This window comes from Rhizopus microsporus, assembly GCF_002708625.1.
Source record: "Rhizopus microsporus ATCC 52813 unplaced genomic scaffold scaffold_4, whole genome shotgun sequence".
NCBI lineage: Eukaryota > Fungi > Mucoromycota > Mucoromycetes > Mucorales > Rhizopodaceae > Rhizopus > Rhizopus microsporus.
Window position 1 is genome coordinate 353890 of NW_019671919.1, and position 20775 is coordinate 374664.

Consider the following 20775-nt stretch of genomic DNA (forward strand, 5'->3'; position numbering starts at 1 on the left):
TAGTAAAAATTAAATAAGATAGAAAATATAAACACTGAAGCATATGATAGTAAAAAAAAAAATATATATCTCTCTTTCATTGCCTTAGATAAGATAATAGTGTTTTTATTTGTTACTTTTTCATAATCCTTTCTCTTTTATCGACATAAAGCCGGAGCTGGGTTGCCTTTGACGATTCACTGTCATGGGAACTCATGCTATAAAAACTATAGTCGTGAATATTTGCAACGCAAGCTTGTAAGAAGATTCTGCTTGCTTAACTAATCTATCTCAACTTAAAACTAGCAAAAAGCTAGTTTTTGCTTGTAATACTCTTACTCTCCTTGTATTTCACTTTCCTTTTTTCCTAATCAAGGATGGTGCCATTCAAATAGCTGATATCTAATTCATACAGCAAACCTATGGAATTTGGCATTTATAAAAAAAATATCGATTGTAAGAAAGGATTTACTTTAATAAAAAAAATAAAGAAGAACAAACTTCGCAAAGTTTAATTTTTTTTGTCCTTTGAGTAAGAACTAGTTGTCAAATTTTATTAGCTAGAACTGGCAAAAGATTTGTTATGTATGTTTGGCACTCAGAGATAAAAGTTTATTTTAAAAAGATATACTACTTTAAAAAGGAGCCCTGTTAAGCAGTTGATCATTTGGCGTCTGGAGTGACTGCAGAGACTATAAAGATCAATGATAAATATATCATCATAAGCATCGACAATTCTACCAAACACATTTTCTTCGGCTATCAATCGATCGCGCTTCATCTTCAATGGTCAAGTAATTCCCTTTCATGTTGGTGGGGTTGATCAGACGAAAAGTGGACGCGCCAATTATTATAGCATTGTAAAAATGCTGCAGTGTCTTCAACCTTTGTGAGATAAGCCAGGAGGCGAGCAAGGCAGGATGGTATACTGATGATACACAATTCCAACATGGTATACAGCTCGGGTGATGGTTGCGTGGTCAGATAAAACGTTACTTCATAACCTATTGCTCAAAAGAATTAGGGGTCTTTGTTCTTTTTCTTTTTTTTTTTTTTTGGCTGTCTTACCAACAATTTGAGCCGCTAAGCAACCGCGCATGGGCCATTTGTCAATAGAATTCTTGGATAGCATACCCAATCTAATCAGATCCTTTGATATTGCTTGTTTGTTCTCATTATATGAAACAGGCTTAATTTCCACAAAGCCAAGAGAGGCATCGAAATAGAGCCTATGGGACTCCAAGATGCAGCTGGCTAGCCTTTTCTTGGAGATTGAATCACTATTCAGCGATCTTGATTCCTGGCTCGTCACGCTTGCCCTATTCAATATATGTGCCGGTTAATACAGACGCATTCACGCTCACAAATGGAGACGTATTGATGTTAACCATCGAAACAGCATGTCTTCGTCTGGATTATCGAAAAGTGATGATAAGAATATATTCATGTACCTGTAGCATAGTTGACTAATACTACTGGTGCTGCATCTACTCACTACCTGTGATGTCGCCAACAAAACTTTTCAATGTGTAGTGCCACGCTAAACGTGATTTCATAAAGTCACCATCTTGGTTTGTGTTTATTTTCAAGAAAGAAATAAAAAAAAAAGAAATGTTGTCATTTCTTTATTTATTCTAATTTTATGTTGTAAGTTTGGTCAATAAAGAACCAAATCAATCACGTGCAATTGTTATTTATTCGTATTTACATTATTTCACTGGATAGCCTTACATGTATGGGAGAAGAAGCGCCTGTAGCATTAGCTGGCATAGTTCTTGCAACGTCTTGTAGATAATTTGCAAATTTTCTCTACCAAAGATACTCTCCATATCTGAATGCCAGAGGTCATCTTGTACAAACAGAATGTTGGATGATGCTCTTGAAAATAGTGTGTATATATAAGAAATTCATTTCCTTGTTTACTTCACTTACATAAACATGTTGCTACTTGCAGAATATGCTGAACACGTTCCTCCATGTTCAGCTCGTTCTGATTGTTAATAGCCACCATTTGGAAAGTATAGAACAATAAGATGATATCCACATTACCAAAGCGGTATTGGTTTTGAGCAACTGGGAATTGGATAGTTGATATTATGTATGACACGTTCGTTGTTGATACGATGCACTGGAGTTATGCATCTCTGGCTCTGTGATGCTGTTGTTCGCAGATCTATAGAATACATATTCAGCATCAATGACATACTACTTCACGATCAGATTGGTTGTACTTACACTCCCTTGGATATAGTTGTATCATTTCCAAAAAATGCAACATCTCTTCGTCGCATGGTCTGCTTCGTTTGGCTAAGATTTCAAGTTCCTGCAACTTATATATATTCTTATTTCGCCGCTAAAAGTAAAGAAAGTATAACAAACATTAGCGGAAGGATGGTCGTCGAGCGCTTTAGTCATAAGAGGAACCTAAGCTAGACGCTCACTGAGAGATGCGATTTGTTGATAGTGTTGTATTATTTCAGACTTTGGCAGCAGAACGCTTCTGCCTGTAGTTGTTTCAACATTGGCATAGTATGGTAAAGCGGAGAGAACGCTTTTAGCTAATCATTTTTGAAAATTCGACATCATTGTGCTGTTGCGCTGAGAGCTCATGGGTGTGCGTAGTGTTCCCAAAAAAAAGCTCAGTCACTTTTAATGAGGCTCAAACCTTGACATTTTGTAGGTTCACCTTTCATGTTGTTTCCAGTGTTAACAAAAGGCGGCTTATTGCATAGTAAGCATGTATGCCACCAATTCGTCAAACGTAAGAAAGCGAATATAGTTTATGCTTAGAGAGCTGACAAAAAGGAATAGTGTTGCTTCGTAGTCAAGCATACAGCACCAAAACAGTGTTTGACAAGCAATCCATTCAATTCTTGAGTAAACATTTGAAACAAGCATTACAAAAGAAAGATATCGTTTTCTATCAGGCACCTCCAGGCGTCAGAAGAACATTCAATTGGATGTACATTTCAGCAGGTGTTCAGCTTATGTTCTGGTATGCACCTCTTTTTTTGTTATTATATTATTCGTAATAACATTCAACCTTAGGGGAAACCTAGCAAGCTTAGCTTATGTCGCCTATGCAGTCAAGGATGGGTATGTAGTCTAGCTCAAGTCATAGACGAATGACTGATCTGACTTGAAAGATAAACATAGTGATACAGAAGATGCCCCGGTCGTGTTGGCACCACAAGGAAAACGCATAGCTATTGCAGGTGGGTTGGTTGGTGTAGGTGTTGCTATTGCAACTGTTATGTGCCTTTATCCATGGAGGTAATGAAAAAAAAAAAAAAAAGAAAATAGACCTGCGTTAATGACCTAATAATGATGTTAGATACATTGATAAACTCGTCTTGTTAAAAGGAGGAACAACAGCTAGACTTATGACTCATGCTCGTTTTGCTAAATCACACCAGGTGAAAGAATATCCTATCGATCAACTCTACTGTAAGCAAAAAGTATTCACTGGTGTTGGTAAAAATGGCACAGATGCCATAGGAACTAAATCCAGCTCATCACATATATTTTTGAATGCCAAAGGAGAAAAAATGGCATATATGCTAGATAGAAAGGGAACCTTTATGGATAGTAAACTATTCGATGGATTATGGTACAACAATCATCAATAGAAGAAATAAACAATAAAAGCTTTATGTATAAAAGTATGCTAAGCATCCTATGATTGATTGATGGCTGCTTGTTGTCTCCATTGCATTTGTTTCGTATATTCATAAATACAGATAGCACCGCTTACATGGACATTCAAAGAGCGAGTAATGCCATACTGAGGAATCTCGATAGTAATATCAAGCATCTGTAAAAGATCAGCAGGAACACCTTGTTTTTCTTTACCCAAGAGCAAAACGCATTTTTCTGGAAACATATATTCTCCCAAGGTTGCACTTGTTGTTGTTTGCTCTAAACCACAAATTGTATAGCCTTCTTCTCTCTTCTCCTTTAGGAATTTAGCTACTTCACTTTCTGGAACTTCAGTCATGGGCATCCACCTCTCAGAAGCAACACTCACACTAGTGAAGCCAATGTCTTCCTTGATCTTTAGGGTTGGCACAACGAGTAATGAAGCATTAAAGATTTCACAGGTACGACAGAGACCAGCGAGATTAGGCAATCGATCAATCAAACTAGCAACGACAATCAAGTCATTACGACGTCTGTTCTTCTTGACGAGATTCTTTGTGAGATCCATATCTGTTTCCAGCATCATTTCCCAAGGCATGATCTTTTTCTGATACACATCTTCAGAACTTTGATTGGAAAGCGTATCTATCGTTGCCATAGCATCGGGTTGCTCTGTGCCAATAAGCTCTGAAGGATCTGCTGCTGTATAAACTGATCCTCGTTCAGGATTTTCAAATGGACATCTCTTTACTCTCTGAGGATTAACTCTTACGAACGCTTTCTATAAAATACAGATGAGACCTTGTTATTTTGTAACGATAAACCCTTACCGATCCTATCTTTTCATTATCAATAACTTGAAACTCGGTCATCATTTGACGAAAGATGAATTCGACATTAAAATCCTGGATAGGATCAAATCTTGCCATATAAAACTGTGCTTGAATTTTATCAAAGAACTTAATGCAGTCAACATATGTCTCCATAAAGTTGCCAATCGAGTCAAGGTATCTGTTGTTTTCGAGCATGGCGCCATGACCACGCTTGATACAGGCCTTCCAGTTGTGTTGCCAGCCGCAATAAGCAAAAAGACGTATCGTGAAGTGATTGGTGATTAGCCATGGAAGCAGACGAATAAAGATTTCATCAAAGTATCCTTCTATGCATGTCTCTGGTAAACATTGGCCAAGTGTAAATGAAAGAGTAAGCAGTGAGATCACGTAGTTGGGCTTATGTGATGTATCGGATAGTTTTTGGTAATAAAGAGGTAGGCGATCAGGGAATCTACAAAGAAGGCGAATGATAGACCACTCCAAATAACATCGGACAGAAGTAACAGTTTCTTTTCTTGTAATTTCAAACAGAATTTCCAAACATGCGTCTACCTTGTCTTCAGATACCAGGTCGATGATGAGAATAGTGGAACAGCATACTCTTAACTACAGTAAAGGTGTTATTAATAGTAAACAGTTTGCATTCATTTTACCTTCAAGCGATGCTCAACCGTATTTGTGTACATGTACTCATATAATGCATCATTTTCCAGGATATGGAAAAATGAAGTCAGGAGAGTATTTGCAAACTCTCTGTGCCTTTCATTATTTGTATCCAATCTTAATAAGATATCATTCATGTAAACTCGTACAAGGTAATCATTTTGATTGAACACACTTGCTGCCGTTCTTTAGAGGGAAAAAAAAAAAAAAAGAAGGATAAGTTACAAAAGAAAACTTGCTTGCTAAGCGCTTACCCTTCAGCCTCTTCAAGTTCTTCTGATGTAGCAATTTTTAAAGAGATGGCAGCCTCTAACTTTTGATCTTCACGGTCTCGCAATGGGCCAAAGACAGCGAGTTTAGAAAATTCAGGTGCATACTGCTGCATGGATCTACAGGCATCTTCTGTAAATGTAGACCAGTAACTGTGTAGGTGCTTGGATGCTTGAGCAACAATAAATGGCTTAAGGTCGCCAGTGTCAAGTACCATATGAAGAGCCTAAGAATATAGTATAAGGAAACACTTCTGTTTGTTCCTTTTCTCTTTTGGCCTACTTACCTTTTTTATAGGACCATTTTCTTCATTTAACTCGGGCACACTCAAAAGCTCGGGTTGAAATATGACATTGATAAATGCTTTGATAAGCAAAGGAAACGTCTTGGATTGGTTGATGTTTTCTTTCATCAGTTCAATTGCAAGATCAACACAACGGCTAACAAGCTCAGAGTTCTTTTCCCATGGAAAGGCAAAGAGTGGGCCAAAGCTGCTGATAATTGCCTCACCACACATTTCTGAAGCACTTTCCAGTTGATCGATGGCTACCTCGTATAGTTCGACAGGATCAAAGCATTCCTTTGTAACATTGCTCTTTCGGGCCTATATCAGCTTAGTACATGCAATCAGTCTCTGAGATGAACTTACAGCATTAGCATACAAAATGATGCTCTCGACGCACTCCCATTTATATCGAATAAATGATGCAATCACGTCTCCCCATGATCTGATATAATAATAAGTATTTCCATCATTTATATACCTTTGCTTACCTTTGTTGAATAGCTTCTTGAGTACGCTTCATCGGTAGACCATGTACCAAAGAAAGTGCCTGATCATCATAATCCAGACTGTAGTAAGATAGATCTGTGGCAGCTTGATAGAGTATTCTTAGTAACTGAATATGGAATGGCTTTGATAGTTCCTTATTTGGGTCTACAGCTATAGTTAATTGAGTATTTAACTATCTATGTGTGATCAAGTATTTACCTGAACTACGATGTTTTAATAAATCAATGCATTTTTCATAATAAGTCTGAATAGCTTCCGTTTTATTTTCTAATTCGAGAGCACTTTCTTTTCCAAGTATCCTTTTGGTCAATGAAAGATAAAGATCGACTACATCCCCATCTATAGTAAAATAAATCAACTGCTTCAATAATAATGACAACTTGGACTTACCAACAACATTTGATTCTTCCTTATTAAGATATTTTCCTTCGATTCTTGCTAATATATACAAAAGTGCATCATCATCAAGGTGCACAGCCTTTGTAAAATTGAGCTGGTTATCAAAGGTGGCCTCAAAGTTCTCCCACAATGACTCCAACAGAGTCAGTAATCTAGAGAACATAACATCGGAGCTAATAAAAGAAAGCTATTAGGATCATCAACATAGTCTGGTGTATGTCTTTACATGGATGAATCTGTCAGATGTATCAAGAATGCATTGAGAAGATCTAGTAACTTTTCCTTGTCAACATGACCTTCATTAGTAGAGACGGCAAAGACTGAGGCACGTGCAAGTACATTAGCTTGTGAGCGTAAGACAGTTTCTGGAATATCTATTTGAAGAAGGTGGAATAAGTTGTCTATATAAGCATAGATATGTCTCCTATACCTTCAGATTTCAATTCGCATACATATGTCTCTATACGATCTTTTAATCCTTGTCGAATACTGTCTAATGACTTGAAATGAACATGATTATTTTATTGTTTACAGTTCAGTCATAAAATGATTACCTTATTTGCAGATACATCATTTTCAAGCCAGTATCGAATCATTCTGAATTCTTGTGATGAGGCCTTTATAGGATACTCGTTTACAAGCGAAGAGACAGTCCTGTGTTGATAATTAGCCCTTTTCTCTTTTTTATATTAACCTCGTCTTACTTTGCGATATCAGAGAATGATAACGTTGCTGTATGAGCAAGTCTGACGGTAGCAGCAACACCCAATTTACGCAAGAACTTTTTAGTAGTTGGAATGCTATCAGATGCTTCAGTAAATAGAAACGAGCGTATCATTAGTAGTCCTTACTTGAAGTTTCTGTGACGATCGACCAAAACCCTTAATGACTTTAATTCTTCTGGACCCCATGCACTGACACGATCCACTTCAGCCAAAGCTTCCATAGCATAGAGGATAGGTGCCGGGCTGCTTACGACATGAGAAAAATGGTGAATAAGTTGTCGCAAGAAATTGACCTTATGTTCTGTCTGCAAGGCCTGTACAAGACGGTAGATGAATGCTCTGAGATGCTCTCCAAAAGGACTAACGAGGGCCCCTTGTGTAGGTACTTGAAATAGAGAAGTGTTGTCAACCGTTTTGAATAGTGCACCAAACATGAAGCCTTGTTCTACGCCCATTTTATGCAATGTCTGAGAGTTTTCTCTGGAAAAGATGTATTCTAGTAAACCTCTTTTAACAGAGGCTGTCTCATTCTGGAATCCACGATAGAAAATGAGTGTCCACCAAGATGGATCCATTCCGTTATCTGCATTTAATAGACTTTCAAACCGATGTAGCACAGGATCGACGAGATGGATGACGCTTTCATGCATAATGTCATACAGCAGAAACCAGTCCTCCCAACAATCCGAGTACTGCTTGGTTTTATCCACATTCCATCTGAAGAATCGAGTCCAATCGTTTTCAGTCTTGGTAGCAATGGTGGAGGGATATTTTTCGGTAAAGTCAATAATTCGCTTAAGAATATAAGCAGAGTACTTTCGAGCTAATGAATCATTGCTTCGTAATCCACTCTGTTAATAAGGGTGCTTTTAATGTATAGCTCAAAGAAGAGAGGAGTATTATATTTACTTGTAAGATCATAAAGAAGCTTTCTTCAAAGCGAAGGTCCGTACGAATATCCGGTGTCTGCTTTCCTTCATCCAATCCAAAATAAAAATCAAAGAATCGAGCGATGAGCCCATATATTTCTAATCTCAAGAGATTGGTAGCAGGAAGGCCATACATTTGAAGCGTACGTTGCCATAACATCTAGAATATGCATAAGCCCGGATGATCAGTAAGAAACACTTCATGCCATAGTACTTGCCTCACACCAATAGATTTGCTTTCCGAAATCTTTGTTATGTTGCTTCCAACGGAGTAAATTTGGCAATAGATCATGTGCTAATTTGCTTCGTACGGTAGCATCTGTACACGGAATCATGGCCGTTGCAATACTAAAGATTAACTCTATCCAATGATCCATATCATTAGCGCCCATTGTCTTTAGTTGTTCATTTTCATTTAGATCTCGTATAAAGTAGTTGAGTATGTTCAAACAGCACTCAAGTTCTATAGAATTGTCCTTGTGCTGTTGAACTTGCTGCCACTGTTCACTGCATTCTAGTTTATCAACACATGTCTCGATAAATTCAATCGGTTTTAAATCAACAAAATCAGGCTCGATGGTCATGATCGACACTAATTGAGAAAGAAGCATCAAGATGGTGTCCTTGCCAAATTGATATCCTGTCAAAAATGATTTGACAATAAAAAATGCGACGGCATTTTCCAATAAGTGAACACTCTCTGTTGACACGGTTGATTCATGTGAAAGACTTGTCAATATCCAGGGTTTTAAATATGTCTCCAAAACACGATTCCCTTCGTCAATATCTTGTAATCGGTTCAAGTAGGCTTTATAAACCGGGATCAAGATCTGTAATGTGCCGAAACGAACCTTTTCGTCCTGTGCTTCTGTGTATTGTTTATCAAGGTGTGATAGAAAGTTGAGTAGCTGTTTATCTTCTGCATTACGGACAAGTAATTCTTGGAATGGCACGGACGTAAAGTCCATTTTGATGTTCGCTGGAAGTAATAAAAAGTTTTTTTTTTTTTTTTCTTTTGTTGCTTTTGGACGGAGATACAAGTATGCGGGTACCAAATACAACAATGTGTCTATTGTTGTATTCCTGTAGAAAGCCCCTTTTTTAGTATTATATACCATATTCACAATTACATAACTCATTCTTATACAAAATATACGAGCAAACATTGTATACAGTCATTACAGAGAGTGTAATCGCTGCTTTGGAATTTGATTTAATAAGCATCTTTAAACGTCTGTTCCCGTTAGTGTACGCCTTGATGTTTAATCCCCGCACTGATCATTCAACTGTTTAAGACAACCTTTGCTTCTTTCTTGGAAAAAAAAAGAAAAAGAAAAAATAAACATTCAAAATAACGGGAGAAGTGGGATGAAGTAAATGGAAAGACAGAACACTGAATTTGTATTAAATACTACTTCTGTAGCTTACCTCCGACAATGCATAGATCTAGCTCATCAACCCCTGATTCCGTATCCAAGAGACAGCAATCCTACAATCCGGAGAAAGAACCAATAAAGGCAAGACCAAAGAGTTGGAATAATTGTTTGTTCTCACCTCTTTATAGTCATATTTACGTCTTCGACCTAAATCTAATGATGACAGCCGAGACAGTGATCCATACATCAAAATACTAGATGACTACATGGTCTCAATGATTCCACCAGCTGTACGATATATATAAAAAAGGACACGACGTATAGATATATAACAAATCATTTGTAGGATTCTAACGCATATAGAACCAGAAATAAGACTCCAGAGAAATACAGATTCACCAAGATATTTAATGACACAACAGATCAGCAAACATTCTTTAATGAAACAACTTTGCCACTTATTCAGGATGCACTCGATGGAAATAATGCGCTCATATTTGCGTATGGTGTAACGAATTCAGGAAAGACGTACACAGTGATGGGAAAACCTGAGGATCCTGGATTGGTACCTCGTTCCTTGAGCTTGATTTTTAATAGCATCGATCAGTACAAGAGCGAAACTAAAGTAAAACAGTATACAAAATTCATACGATGAATACTCATGGATTCTTTTTATAGTTGAAACCAGCTATGCATAGTGCAACAGTTGCGTATGATAATCCAGAAGAAGAGAATAGACACCTTCTGACGCTTTGTAATGTAAGAAAGTCATGTTGTGACATATAACAGACAATAACATCAAGTGAATGTGTAGGTTCAGGAACAGTCAATAAGTGACCAAAAGATCAATGTTGATACAACATTTGAATATGGGATTTGGATTTCATTTATCGAAGTTTACAACGAACAGATCTTTGATCTACTTGATCCAACGCCAATAAAGCCAGGAGCCAAAAGAAACCAGCTACATCTCAAATATGAACAACGTACAGGAAACAAATATGTGGCAGACATGAACCTTATTAAAGTAAAGTCAACCCATGAAGCGCATGCTATACTGTCGTTTGGACAACAGAACAGACGAGTATTTTCTACAGCGATGAATCAAGAGAGCAGTCGAAGTCATAGTATATTTACAATACATATCGTGAGATGTCCTATAGATCATAATAATTTTGTATGTGAAGATCCTCAATATGCCATTCTATCAAAATTATCATTTGTTGACCTGGCAGGATCCGAAAGATATAGAAATACGCTTAGTTCAGGTAATTATTAGATTTATGCCGATAATTACCAACAATCTAAACATGCACTAGGCCAAAGACTAAAAGAAGCTGGAAACATCAATAAATCCCTCATGTTCCTTGGACAATGTATGGAAATGCTTCGACTGAATCAAATGAAGGGTGAATGGAATAAGGTAATACTAGATACAGATATCTCTTAAAAGATACTAAACTACTCGAATCATCAGAGCACTGCGGTCATACCATATAGGCACAGCAAACTAACCGAAATGTTCAAAAGCGCGTTCGAAGGCGACGGAAAGGCGGTAAGGATCAAGGGAGAAAACATGAAATGAGATCTTTTAATTCTTTTTTCTTATAGGCGATCATTGTCAATTTCAATCCATTTGACACAAGCTTTGATGAAAACAGTCATGTTATGAAGTTTTCAGCTGTGGCTAAAGATGTTACGACAGTACGGCAACTGAAAACATGGGTTGATCCAAAGAACATTAAATCGACATCAAAGCGCCCGCGTGTTGAGTTATCTACGGAAACGTTGGAGCAAGACATCACCTCAAACTCGTATTATGATAAGGCTGGTGAATACAAATCGTTTTTGGAAGACTTGATTTCAAAATTAGAAGAGATAAAGAAAGAGCAGAGTTGCATTGACGATATTCGGAACCAAGCAAAACAAGAAGCATTGATGGCATCAGCTACACAAGAGGTATGTCTTCATGATTCTCATTATAGTTTGTCCCTTTTCTTACAGTATGAACAGCAAGATATAATGCAACGTGAGCTTGAAAAGTTAAACACAGATACGATGGATGATCAGAATGGTAAGACTTGGCGATGATGAAGATACAAGCAGCAAGCTAATACACTTTTTTAGTGCATAATAGAGCATTACTTAATAGAGTAAATACAAAATTATTGAAGATAGTTTAAGTGACTTACTGTGTATAATTTAGCTTTTAGAAAAGCAAAAACTGATCATTGAGGAGATGAATACTTTAAAATCTAAGGCAGAAGAAGAAAGATTAGAAAAGAAGAGACTTATGGAAGAGGTTTGGAATAAGATCTACAGAAATGTAGTTACTCATACTTGACGTTAGATACGCCGATTACAAGAGGGTCAAAAGAACACAGAATGTTATGATAGCATCAGTAATAAGCAAAATATTCTGAATCCTAATACAAATCTAGCTAAAGAAAACCAAAAAAGAGATGATGAAGATAGTGAATATTCGAGATTAGATCCAGAAAGAGACGGACTATCCGACGAGGATGAAGCATTCGCTTCCTTTCTAAGGCTAAGAAAACAGTTACGACGAAGCATATTTAAAAAGGACGTGGTAAGTAGTAGTGCCTCAAGCTGTTACCAAATTCGTTACTTACATCTCATTGACAAGCTCTGTGAAGATACAGATGCGATCATGAAACAGATAGAAGCATTTGAAGGAGTCACGTTTGACCTAGCCAAGGTATTTTCAAAAAGCAAACACTGGCTTATAAATATTAAATATGGACGCGAATAGGAAACTAAAATGGGAAAACTACTAAAGGTGATTGCCTCTGAGAAATTTGAAAAGGACCCTTTTCAGATACGAACTAGGGCATTTCGACTATTCAAGAAATATGCGCAACTTGGTAGTAAAGTTTCAACGCCACAGTCACCTTTACCTACCACTATAGATGAGGCAAACTATGAAGTAAGTGAAGATAATAGAGCCATTCAAGAGCTACAGGAAGAAAACCTGAAGTTAAAACGTCAAATCAAGGTAAATCAATTCTTTATAAGCATGCAAATTAGTCCTAATGTTGCAATGATTTAGTCAATAGAGGAATGTCATCTTAAACTGAGTCAGATAACTAAGGATATCTTGAACCGATCTGAATGTCAAGGGAACACAGCTGATAATGAGAGACATTTATCACAAGAAGAGGTTGGTATACATTTCATAAATATGAGTCATATATTTACTGATGGTATTACATATTAGCAAGCTACCGACAGGTCATTGACCAGAAATTCTCCTGCTTGTTCTTTGACAGAGGAACAAGAAGCAAGCGAAGACGACGTCATTGATATCTTTGAACAGAATAGACCACTAATTAAGCGACGGTAATACCTCTTGATAGCTATATAGACTATTATTAACAAATCTTTATATAGAAAACTAAGGACACGATAATCCCTATTCAAGCAAACTATAATATAAAACAACACCCATACCACATATAAATACTCGTTCCCATCTTGTGTATATTTGTATTATTATTCCATTTTAATAAAATATTACCTCAGTTCCCATTTTAACATTTATCTACTTTGCTTGCAGTCGAACTTATCTTTTATGATAATGGTAAGCTGAATACAGCTTGATAAATATATTGATAGGAGAACATCAAACCTGGCTGAGGAGGCAAACAAATTATCTCAGTGATACATGAGTCATGTATTGTTTACTTGCAATAATAAACAACAAGATTGTTAATAGTATATTACACAAATCTCTTTTCTGCGCATACATATTATTAAAATAGCTCAAACAAAAGAGGGGGAGAACAGACTGTTTCAAACAATGTACAACCAAGAAGAAAAAAAGACGATATACGGTTAAACAATTTTATTTATTTATTTATAAAATATAAAGGCCACAAGGGGCACGTGATATTTTTATTATATTGTCTTTGCCCTGGCCAGTTTAAGTTGTAAAGCAGTATCTAAAAATCCCTCTGGGCTCGAGGACAAAAATGCTTTGGCTGACAAATTCACGGAACAAGTGTTAAAAAACACTGCTATGAAGAATTAAATAACCATTTAATCAGTTTCTGCCCTGGGTCAGATGGTGATGGTGACTCTTTTCCATGGTATATGTGATCAAGCTCATGTAAGATAGCGCAGATTACGGGCCATCTGATAGTCCAAAACGATTTTGTTTGAAAAGAGTGTGGTCTTCGAGTGGGAAGCTTATTTAAAAGGAGGGATAGAGGATCAGTTATAGACTTCGGTATTTGTAGACGGTGATGCATGTCGAGGCAATAGATGGCATGTTGCTTTGTAAGGAGCTGTGAGGTGTGTCGAAGGCAGCGAGTAGTGTTATAGCTGGGTAACCAACCAAGACGCCACTGTATGCATCGGCTTCTTTTTAGCCTTGTCATAGGTAACCAAAGGATTGGATCCAAAGAGATTGTTGGGCGACACAGTGAGAGCAGATTTGAGCTGCGTGCGGTACGCCCCTGTTATAAAAGCATGGACGTTTTACAAATTTAATAAAGACCGGAGCATTGTTTGGACCTGCCAATTATTACAGTTTCCTGTTAACTTTTTATTTTGAATTCAACACTGTATTTATTGTCCATTTTTTTTTTTCCAACGACTGTATGCATTCTTGAGACTAGCATGTGTGGAGTAATTTTTGAAATAACCTTTGCGGCGGCCATCACGATAGCAAGCTTGCCAATTCATCCTGTCGTCGCCAATTTGTTCTATGTAACCCTCAATATACTGCCAATTTTTGCTGCTCTCGTCGGTGGCTGCGGAATCGTTGATTGATGATGGTTGTTCAGGTGGGATGGTTTGCAGGTGAGATGATGTTTCTGGAATGCTGTTTTCTGGCGGCGGGCTTCTTAATTCACGGGCAGATGAGGTGGTAGACAGTGGCATAGATGGTGATGATCGACTTGATACGAATTGGCGCTTGCATGTTCTTAAGAAAGCCATCCCTTCCTTCAGATAATCGATCGTTCGCTTCTTTGCGTTAGTATCCTGGACATCGTCGTCAAGCATGTCTATGGCTTTGTGATATCGCGACTCTGCATCCTCAACGACACGTAAAAGGCAACCTGCCATTGATTCATCCACCGTAACCTGATTTTGAAAAATGTGCTTTGCGCTGGAGTATAAATGCTGAATGAAGGGATCATGATGATGAACATGATCGGCCAAGGATTGCTTCTGCTCGATGAAGAACGAGCCAAGAGCGACAATTGGATCCAATGGTGTTTTCTCCATATGCGAAGAGATTGATTCTTTGCTCAGGATGAAACACTGATTTGCCCATGGATATCATGGCAATTTGAAAAAAAAATGGCTTTGACTTGTTCTTGATTGCTTTGCTCATAATCTGGCTCCTGCATTCATGTATGGCAATTACAAGAATGACAGGTGACGCCCCATATTCAGTGATAATTTCTTCACAGTATCGCACAACATGATGCAGGAAATTGTTGTCCACAGCGTATTGTATTTCGACGAGTACAGGTAGCATATCTTTTGAGTTGTCCTGTAAACAATAAAACTATTTGAATAAAGTTGCTTCTTTCTCTTTATGTCGTTTACTAGCTCTTATTTATGTTTAGAACCCTGCTGGCTTCGTTTCAAGTAAATGACAATAATTGAATTACTTTATGGTAAACAATAAAACTAATCACTGACTTGACTAACTTTCCTTTTCTTTTAAATAGACTTGAAAGCTTCAATAAAGGACTCACTTGTGGTAAAAGAAATAAACTCCTTGGCTATGGTTGCTCAGTGGCATACAAGACATCAGATCTCATTCGGTTTGCCCATTCGGTGGGTCTTGGCCAATAATGGCCAATGGCCTTTCGACCTAATACAAACAATAGGAAGAGCAAATCAGTGTACAATGAATTCCAGTAGAGCAGGTAGGAACTTACCAATCACTGCTTCGATGATGGCGCTTTTCACTTCATCGGTCTGTAAAATGTGTTTGCTCATTAGATCTGTTCCGGGACGGTTGGCAAAAGGCAAAAAGAAAAAAAGCGCATCGGTTTCACCCTCTGTTGTCATGACAAAAAAAAAAACTGTTGTCGACAACGTCAGAAAAATAAAGGTGTCGACAACAACCCTTTGGGTTTTTTTGGAGAGGGCGGCTTTTATGTCTTTTTTTTTCTCGATTCCAAAACTTTTTTTTGGAATTGGCTGATCTTACAATAAAAAACGAATATATATTGCTAATAGCAAAAGGTTGTTAATGGTGTGTATTCACTGTTGCTTGCTTACCTGATCTGTTTCGCGGCATTATTTGCTTCAATGAATTGGTTGATCATTACATGGGTTCTTTTTTTTTTGACATTTATCCCAATATTTGTAAGAATGTGAAACGAATCCTTTGAAATGACTTTTATCTACGCTTTTACAAGCTCCCGTAATTCTCTTTGTTAAAGTGTCTTCTTGCAAAAACCTCTGGCGCTTAACCTTACTCTTCACAACTGCCCAAAATTGTTCTATGGGGTTAAGTTCAGGAGAGTAAGTAGGAAGACATATACTTATATCCTCGATACTCAATATATTTCTTTATATTTTCATGTTTGTGAATAGGTGCATTGTCCATAACTACGTAATGACCTTTCATATGCGGATACTTGTCCATTTCACCAAGAGTCATTTTTAGGAAACTGATATAGTGACCTGTTACCGTTCCTAAGCTGAATTATCCTTCAGCCTTTCTCTTCTTCGCAGGTCTCGGTTTTTTTACGCCCACTGCAATCAAATCTGATGCAGAAATGGCACCCAATATAGGCGTAGTATTCGCTCTCGTGGTAGTGGAAATCTGCAACATCCTTCGCCGCTACCACCATCTTACTCCAGTACTAGCTTTTCTAGATATCAGATCGGTATATGATACTGTCGATCGCCGATTTATATGGAAGACTTTAGAAACAACAGCACCGAAGGCGATTATTTGTCTACTTCAGAATATTTTCGATGAAGTCCAGATTGAAGTTCTGTTGAACAATGCCACTTCCTTTCGATTTTCCCCTATGACCGGTGTCCTTCAAGGTTCTATTCTCTCGCCTTTCTTATACTCCATTTACATTAATGAACTCCCTAAACTACTTCGTCCATGGCCTATACCACAGGACATTTTGGCACTCCAGCTAGTCCCATTGATCAACTGCCTTTTATATGCGGACGACGTAGTGCTCATTGCTGACAAAGAACACGTGAATGATCTGTTGAGAATATGTGAAGATCACAGTTACAATCTTGGCTATAGATGGAACCCTAGCAAATGTGTAATTTTAAACCCTACAGATCGATCACTTAATTACTATCTTTATTGAGACCTGCTTCCGACTAGAACCTCTTTTTCTTATCTTGGGGTCCCTTTTCGTCCTGGAGGTTATCTAAATACATTCGAGTTTCTTACTAACAGCATAAACAAATCACTAGCGACCATGAATCAATTGGCTATGATTGGCCTTAACCCCAATGGTCTCAGCCGACTGCTTGCTACTCGTTTTTACAAACAAATAGTCCGATCTCAATTTGAATATGGTCTTGCTATTAGCAAGGTTAGCTCTCTTTTGCTCAGCAAACTGGAAGACGCCCAAAATACGTGTCTACGCAGAATATTTGGTGGTTCTTGCAGATCCTCTATAAAAGTAATGCTACAACTGACGAAGCTGCCGACTATGACAGAGCGTACCCATATACTACAAGCGCAATTCCTCGTACGATCTCTGTCATTGCCAGATGATGCGCTTCTGACTTACTTACTTCCACATATACGCCTCTCCACAAGTCATTCACAGTGGTATTCTATATCAAAAACGCCACTGTGGAAACGTTGTGCGCAATATACTGATATACTAGACAAACGATTATTAAAGAGGATACGTCTGCAATATCTGCAAGACAACGTAGAACAGCGGCGTACTGCACGCAGCTCAAATCTGCTCTCACTGTGTCGCCCAACAATCTCTTTGGATCCAATCCTTTGGTTACCTATGACAAGGCTAAAAAGAAGCCGATGCATACAGTGGCGTCTTGGTTGGTTACCCAGCTATAACACTACTCGCTGCCTTCGACACACCTCACAGCTCCTTACAAAGCAACATGCCATCTATTGCCTCGACATGCATCACCGTCTACAAATACCGAAGTCTATAACTGATCCTCTATCCCTCCTTTTAAATAAGCTTCCCACTCGAAGACCACACTCTTTTCAAACAAAATCGTTTTGGACTATCAGATGGCCCGTAATCTGCGCTATCTTACATGAGCTTGATCACATATACCATGGAAAAGAGTCACCATCACCATCTGACCCAGGGCAGAAACTGATTAAATGGTTATTTAATTCTTCATAGCAGTGTTTTTTAACACTTGTTCCGTGAATTTGTCAGCCAAAGCATTTTTGTCCTCGAGCCCAGAGGGATTTTTAGATACTGCTTTACAACTTAAACTGGCCAGGGCAAAGACAATATAATAAAAATATCACGTGCCCCTTGTGGCCTTTATTTTTTTTTTTTTTTTTTTTTATAAATAAATAAATAAATAAAATTGTTTAACCGTATATCGTCTGTTATGTATGACGTACTGTATTTTTCATCAAGGCGCCTAGTCGCGTACACGGGATACTTGCGCGAATTCAAATTAAAGTAATCGTTTAGGCGTGGATAAACAAAAAAACAAGCAAACATTCAAGTAGGAGAGAACATGATATTCATATGAATATTCAAGCAAAACTTTCAGATGTTGCATTTATTTGACATGATGTTTATGGTCATATTAAAATATTTACAGTCTAAGGCTCTTTCTCGGCGCATTACGATCCAGCCAAGTCTGTGCTCTATCTAAATCTTCTTGTTCACTTTCAAGTGCCTTGACACACCATCCCAATTCAAATTTGTGTTCAGTCATATCGCACAATATCTCGGCTAAAAATTTCTTGCGTGTCGTAGACTCGTCTACACAGAAATAGAGTTCTGGCTGGGGGTCTGACTTGGCTAGTTCTTTAGGTAAGTTTTTAATAAGGGGTATCAGCATACTTGCAGCTGTAGTTGCATCTTTCGGGTCTTTGGTACAGGTAGCACAGTACTACATAATCAAAAACATCGTAAGAGGACTCTAAAAGAGTGTATGTTTGTTGTTTGTCTGTGTACCTTATTTCGGCAATAACTATTTCCACATCCTACGGTTAACTGCGAATGCAGCTTTCGTGCAACTTTTTGTATCAACCTGGCATTTTTAGGGTCATCTTCAGATATCCAAAATGGACCAAAACAGAATTGGCACAGTGAGAGCCTATTCTTTACTCGGGGCCTTGTACAGTTTTGGTTACAACAGGCAGGGGGTAATGTCTGCTGTTGACGCTTGACCTCGTGTATCTTGGCATGAACTTGAATGTCTTTGATGGGTATGGGCTTGTTGCATTTTTGACATGTAATCGTACGTGATCCACAGTAACTTTCATGGGACCTTAATCCCAGCAATCTATCTCTCGCATCCAGTGAAACAACTCCTTGTGCGGTCAATGTCTATGATGATAAATAAGTATGCGATACATCATATATACAACAATACATACATGGCAGTATCGACAAATAATCATCTTTTCGGGACAGTCAGTGCTCTTGTGTCTTGCCAATGCATCATATGTGTTGCTTGTAAAAGTATCACAGACACACGTCTTTGGTGTATGGTAATACTCAATGTGCTTGTCTTTATCATCCGTGGTTCCCGTATGCTCGCACTGATCACAATGCCAGTGCTTTTCTAGTTCCTCGCTTCCTTTTTTAAAAACTTTTCCGCATCCCCAAGGGCAAGGTACATTATTGCGATGACAGAATCCCTCATGTAATAACACTGTACGCTCCAATATCCACGCATGACAGTTCTTGCACTGGACTTTATTTTCTGTACTTTCTGGTTTCTCGCTGATGTTATCATCCACTTCCATGCTTCCATCATCTTCTTCTACCTTCCAGGACGCGATTGAATTTTTTTTATATCCATGTAAACCAACGCACAAGGTGTCCGATGACGCATTATTTATACGAATCGTTCGTTCACTATCTGAGCTTAGACTTGCCCATTCAAAACTGTCTACTGTCGGCTTTTTATCTTGACTGCTTACAACAACATCTATACATATACGCATCTACTTAGTCTTCCCATTTCTGTCATATCAGCTTATATAACCACCTACCTATATCTCCCGCTTCTACATCCAGTACAAGCTTCACAAATATGTTTTGAGGTATTTTAACTGTCCAATATCTATATGATTTGTAGGGCACTTCGACATTTGACTGGGACTCATTTAAACGAATAACCATAGGTTCACTAGATGGATGCCAATTCTTCTCTTGCTGTTGTTGCTCTTCAGCTGCTTCAATATCTACTTCTAAATCGGTATCAGTGATTGACACTGCGTCCTGAGGTTTCAGCTCTACCACTTTAAACTGATAGGTGCGTCCACCATACCGACAGGAAAGAACCTGACCGGTAGTTAGAGTATTGTAATGCCCACGAAGATGAGCCTCGAGAGCAGCACGGTAATCTGTAATCTCTTTATAATCTACCGATAATGGTTTCAGCTTTGTCCACGTGCCCTTGGGTAGTAATCGCAATTGAATAAGCACACGATCGCCTTCTTTTAAATCAAGGGCAGACAGAATCCATAGCGGTAATTCAGCCGTGTCAGAGGAAGAAAACTCCTTCACACCACAATGGATTGTTGCGTTTGTGTGGGGATGGCGTAGTTCAAATGTCAAAGGTGACGGTAATTGTTCAGATCCTGCTTTTGATAGTAGTTGTGTAAGTGCTGTTGCTGGTAATATAATTTTGTCTCCATGCTCAAGTTCTAGTTGTGCTTGTCTAACATGATAATATGATTTCCACACAATATCCTGTTGCTGTTGTTGTTGTTGTTGATCTTGCATTACGAGTATTCAAAGAAGAAAGAGAGAGAATTGTAAAAGCAGCTGTCTTTAATACTGTTCCAATGAAATTTCCGTATTACTAATTAGACTGGATTCGTAAGCGCTGTGCACAGACACTTCTATAGTAGGTAATTTGCCGAAGCACGCTCAGATGAAGTAAAGCTTACGTAGTGGCTTACTAAACCTGTAATGACAGCTTATATACGGCGCTGTAGGGACGCTAATTCCATTTCTT

At 38.1% G+C, this 20775-nt stretch overlaps 9 protein-coding genes across 9 annotated transcripts; 2 read left to right on the top strand and 7 right to left on the bottom strand.

The window, feature by feature from the left end:
* Positions 1–762: 762 nt before the first annotated feature.
* On the bottom strand, positions 763–2509 carry RHIMIDRAFT_290262 (uncharacterized protein; the record flags this gene model as incomplete). Its single annotated transcript, XM_023613722.1, has 6 exons — positions 2215–2509; positions 2109–2152; positions 1912–2052; positions 1711–1855; positions 1048–1298; positions 763–983 (listed from the first exon to the last, which is right to left on the bottom strand). Exons 1-6 carry the CDS (start codon positions 2268–2270, stop codon positions 763–765), a joined length of 858 nt encoding a protein of 285 aa, XP_023468276.1. The 5' UTR covers positions 2271–2509.
* A 211-nt stretch (positions 2510–2720) lies between these two features.
* RHIMIDRAFT_249519 (uncharacterized protein) lies at positions 2721–3608 on the top strand (the record flags this gene model as incomplete). Its single annotated transcript, XM_023610632.1, has 5 exons — positions 2721–2740; positions 2804–2974; positions 3028–3075; positions 3136–3252; positions 3314–3608. 5 exons carry the CDS (start codon positions 2721–2723, stop codon positions 3606–3608), a joined length of 651 nt encoding a protein of 216 aa, XP_023468277.1.
* Positions 3609–3631: 23 nt separating this feature from the next.
* On the bottom strand, positions 3632–8643 carry RHIMIDRAFT_103052 (uncharacterized protein). Its single transcript, XM_023605140.1, has 15 exons — positions 8211–8643; positions 7428–8152; positions 7281–7376; positions 7131–7230; positions 7007–7076; positions 6803–6950; positions 6568–6749; positions 6376–6516; positions 6159–6327; positions 6034–6112; positions 5671–5988; positions 5369–5610; positions 5105–5300; positions 4449–5057; positions 3632–4399 (listed from the first exon to the last, which is right to left on the bottom strand). Exons 1-15 carry the CDS (start codon positions 8388–8390, stop codon positions 3656–3658), a joined length of 3999 nt encoding a protein of 1332 aa, XP_023468278.1. The 5' UTR covers positions 8391–8643; the 3' UTR covers positions 3632–3655.
* Positions 8431–9198, bottom strand: RHIMIDRAFT_235342 (uncharacterized protein; the record flags this gene model as incomplete). The annotated part of the gene is made up of 1 exon (XM_023608340.1): positions 8431–9198. The coding sequence occupies one exon, from the start codon at positions 9196–9198 to the stop codon at positions 8431–8433; it is 768 nt and encodes a 255-aa protein (XP_023468279.1).
* A 190-nt stretch (positions 9199–9388) lies between these two features.
* RHIMIDRAFT_275479 (kinesin-domain-containing protein) lies at positions 9389–12323 on the top strand. The gene is made up of 13 exons (XM_023612555.1): positions 9389–9896; positions 9953–10231; positions 10285–10365; positions 10421–10874; positions 10926–11029; positions 11084–11161; positions 11218–11565; positions 11620–11680; positions 11734–11759; positions 11813–11908; positions 11957–12008; positions 12067–12196; positions 12254–12323. Exons 1-12 carry the CDS (start codon positions 9873–9875, stop codon positions 12096–12098), a joined length of 1635 nt encoding a protein of 544 aa, XP_023468280.1. The 5' UTR covers positions 9389–9872; the 3' UTR covers positions 12099–12196; positions 12254–12323.
* A 1212-nt stretch (positions 12324–13535) lies between these two features.
* Positions 13536–14130, bottom strand: RHIMIDRAFT_103136 (uncharacterized protein). The gene has a single exon (XM_023605142.1). It carries the CDS (start codon positions 14004–14006, stop codon positions 13644–13646), a length of 363 nt encoding a protein of 120 aa, XP_023468281.1. The 5' UTR covers positions 14007–14130; the 3' UTR covers positions 13536–13643.
* Positions 14131–14144: 14 nt separating this feature from the next.
* On the bottom strand, positions 14145–14604 carry RHIMIDRAFT_275590 (uncharacterized protein). The gene has a single exon (XM_023612556.1). The coding sequence runs from the start codon at positions 14566–14568 to the stop codon at positions 14197–14199; it is 372 nt and encodes a 123-aa protein (XP_023468282.1). The 5' UTR covers positions 14569–14604; the 3' UTR covers positions 14145–14196.
* A 761-nt stretch (positions 14605–15365) lies between these two features.
* RHIMIDRAFT_290267 (uncharacterized protein) lies at positions 15366–15792 on the bottom strand (the record flags this gene model as incomplete). The annotated part of the gene is made up of 2 exons (XM_023613723.1): positions 15525–15792; positions 15366–15457 (listed from the first exon to the last, which is right to left on the bottom strand). Exons 1-2 carry the CDS (start codon positions 15655–15657, stop codon positions 15366–15368), a joined length of 225 nt encoding a protein of 74 aa, XP_023468283.1. The 5' UTR covers positions 15658–15792.
* A 4193-nt stretch (positions 15793–19985) lies between these two features.
* Positions 19986–20453, bottom strand: RHIMIDRAFT_186446 (ubiquitin fusion degradation protein UFD1; the record flags this gene model as incomplete). Its single annotated transcript, XM_023605869.1, has 1 exon — positions 19986–20453. A coding segment is annotated over one exon (468 nt), but the record flags the coding sequence as incomplete, so codon positions are not given.
* Between the last annotated feature and the right edge of the window lie 322 nt (positions 20454–20775).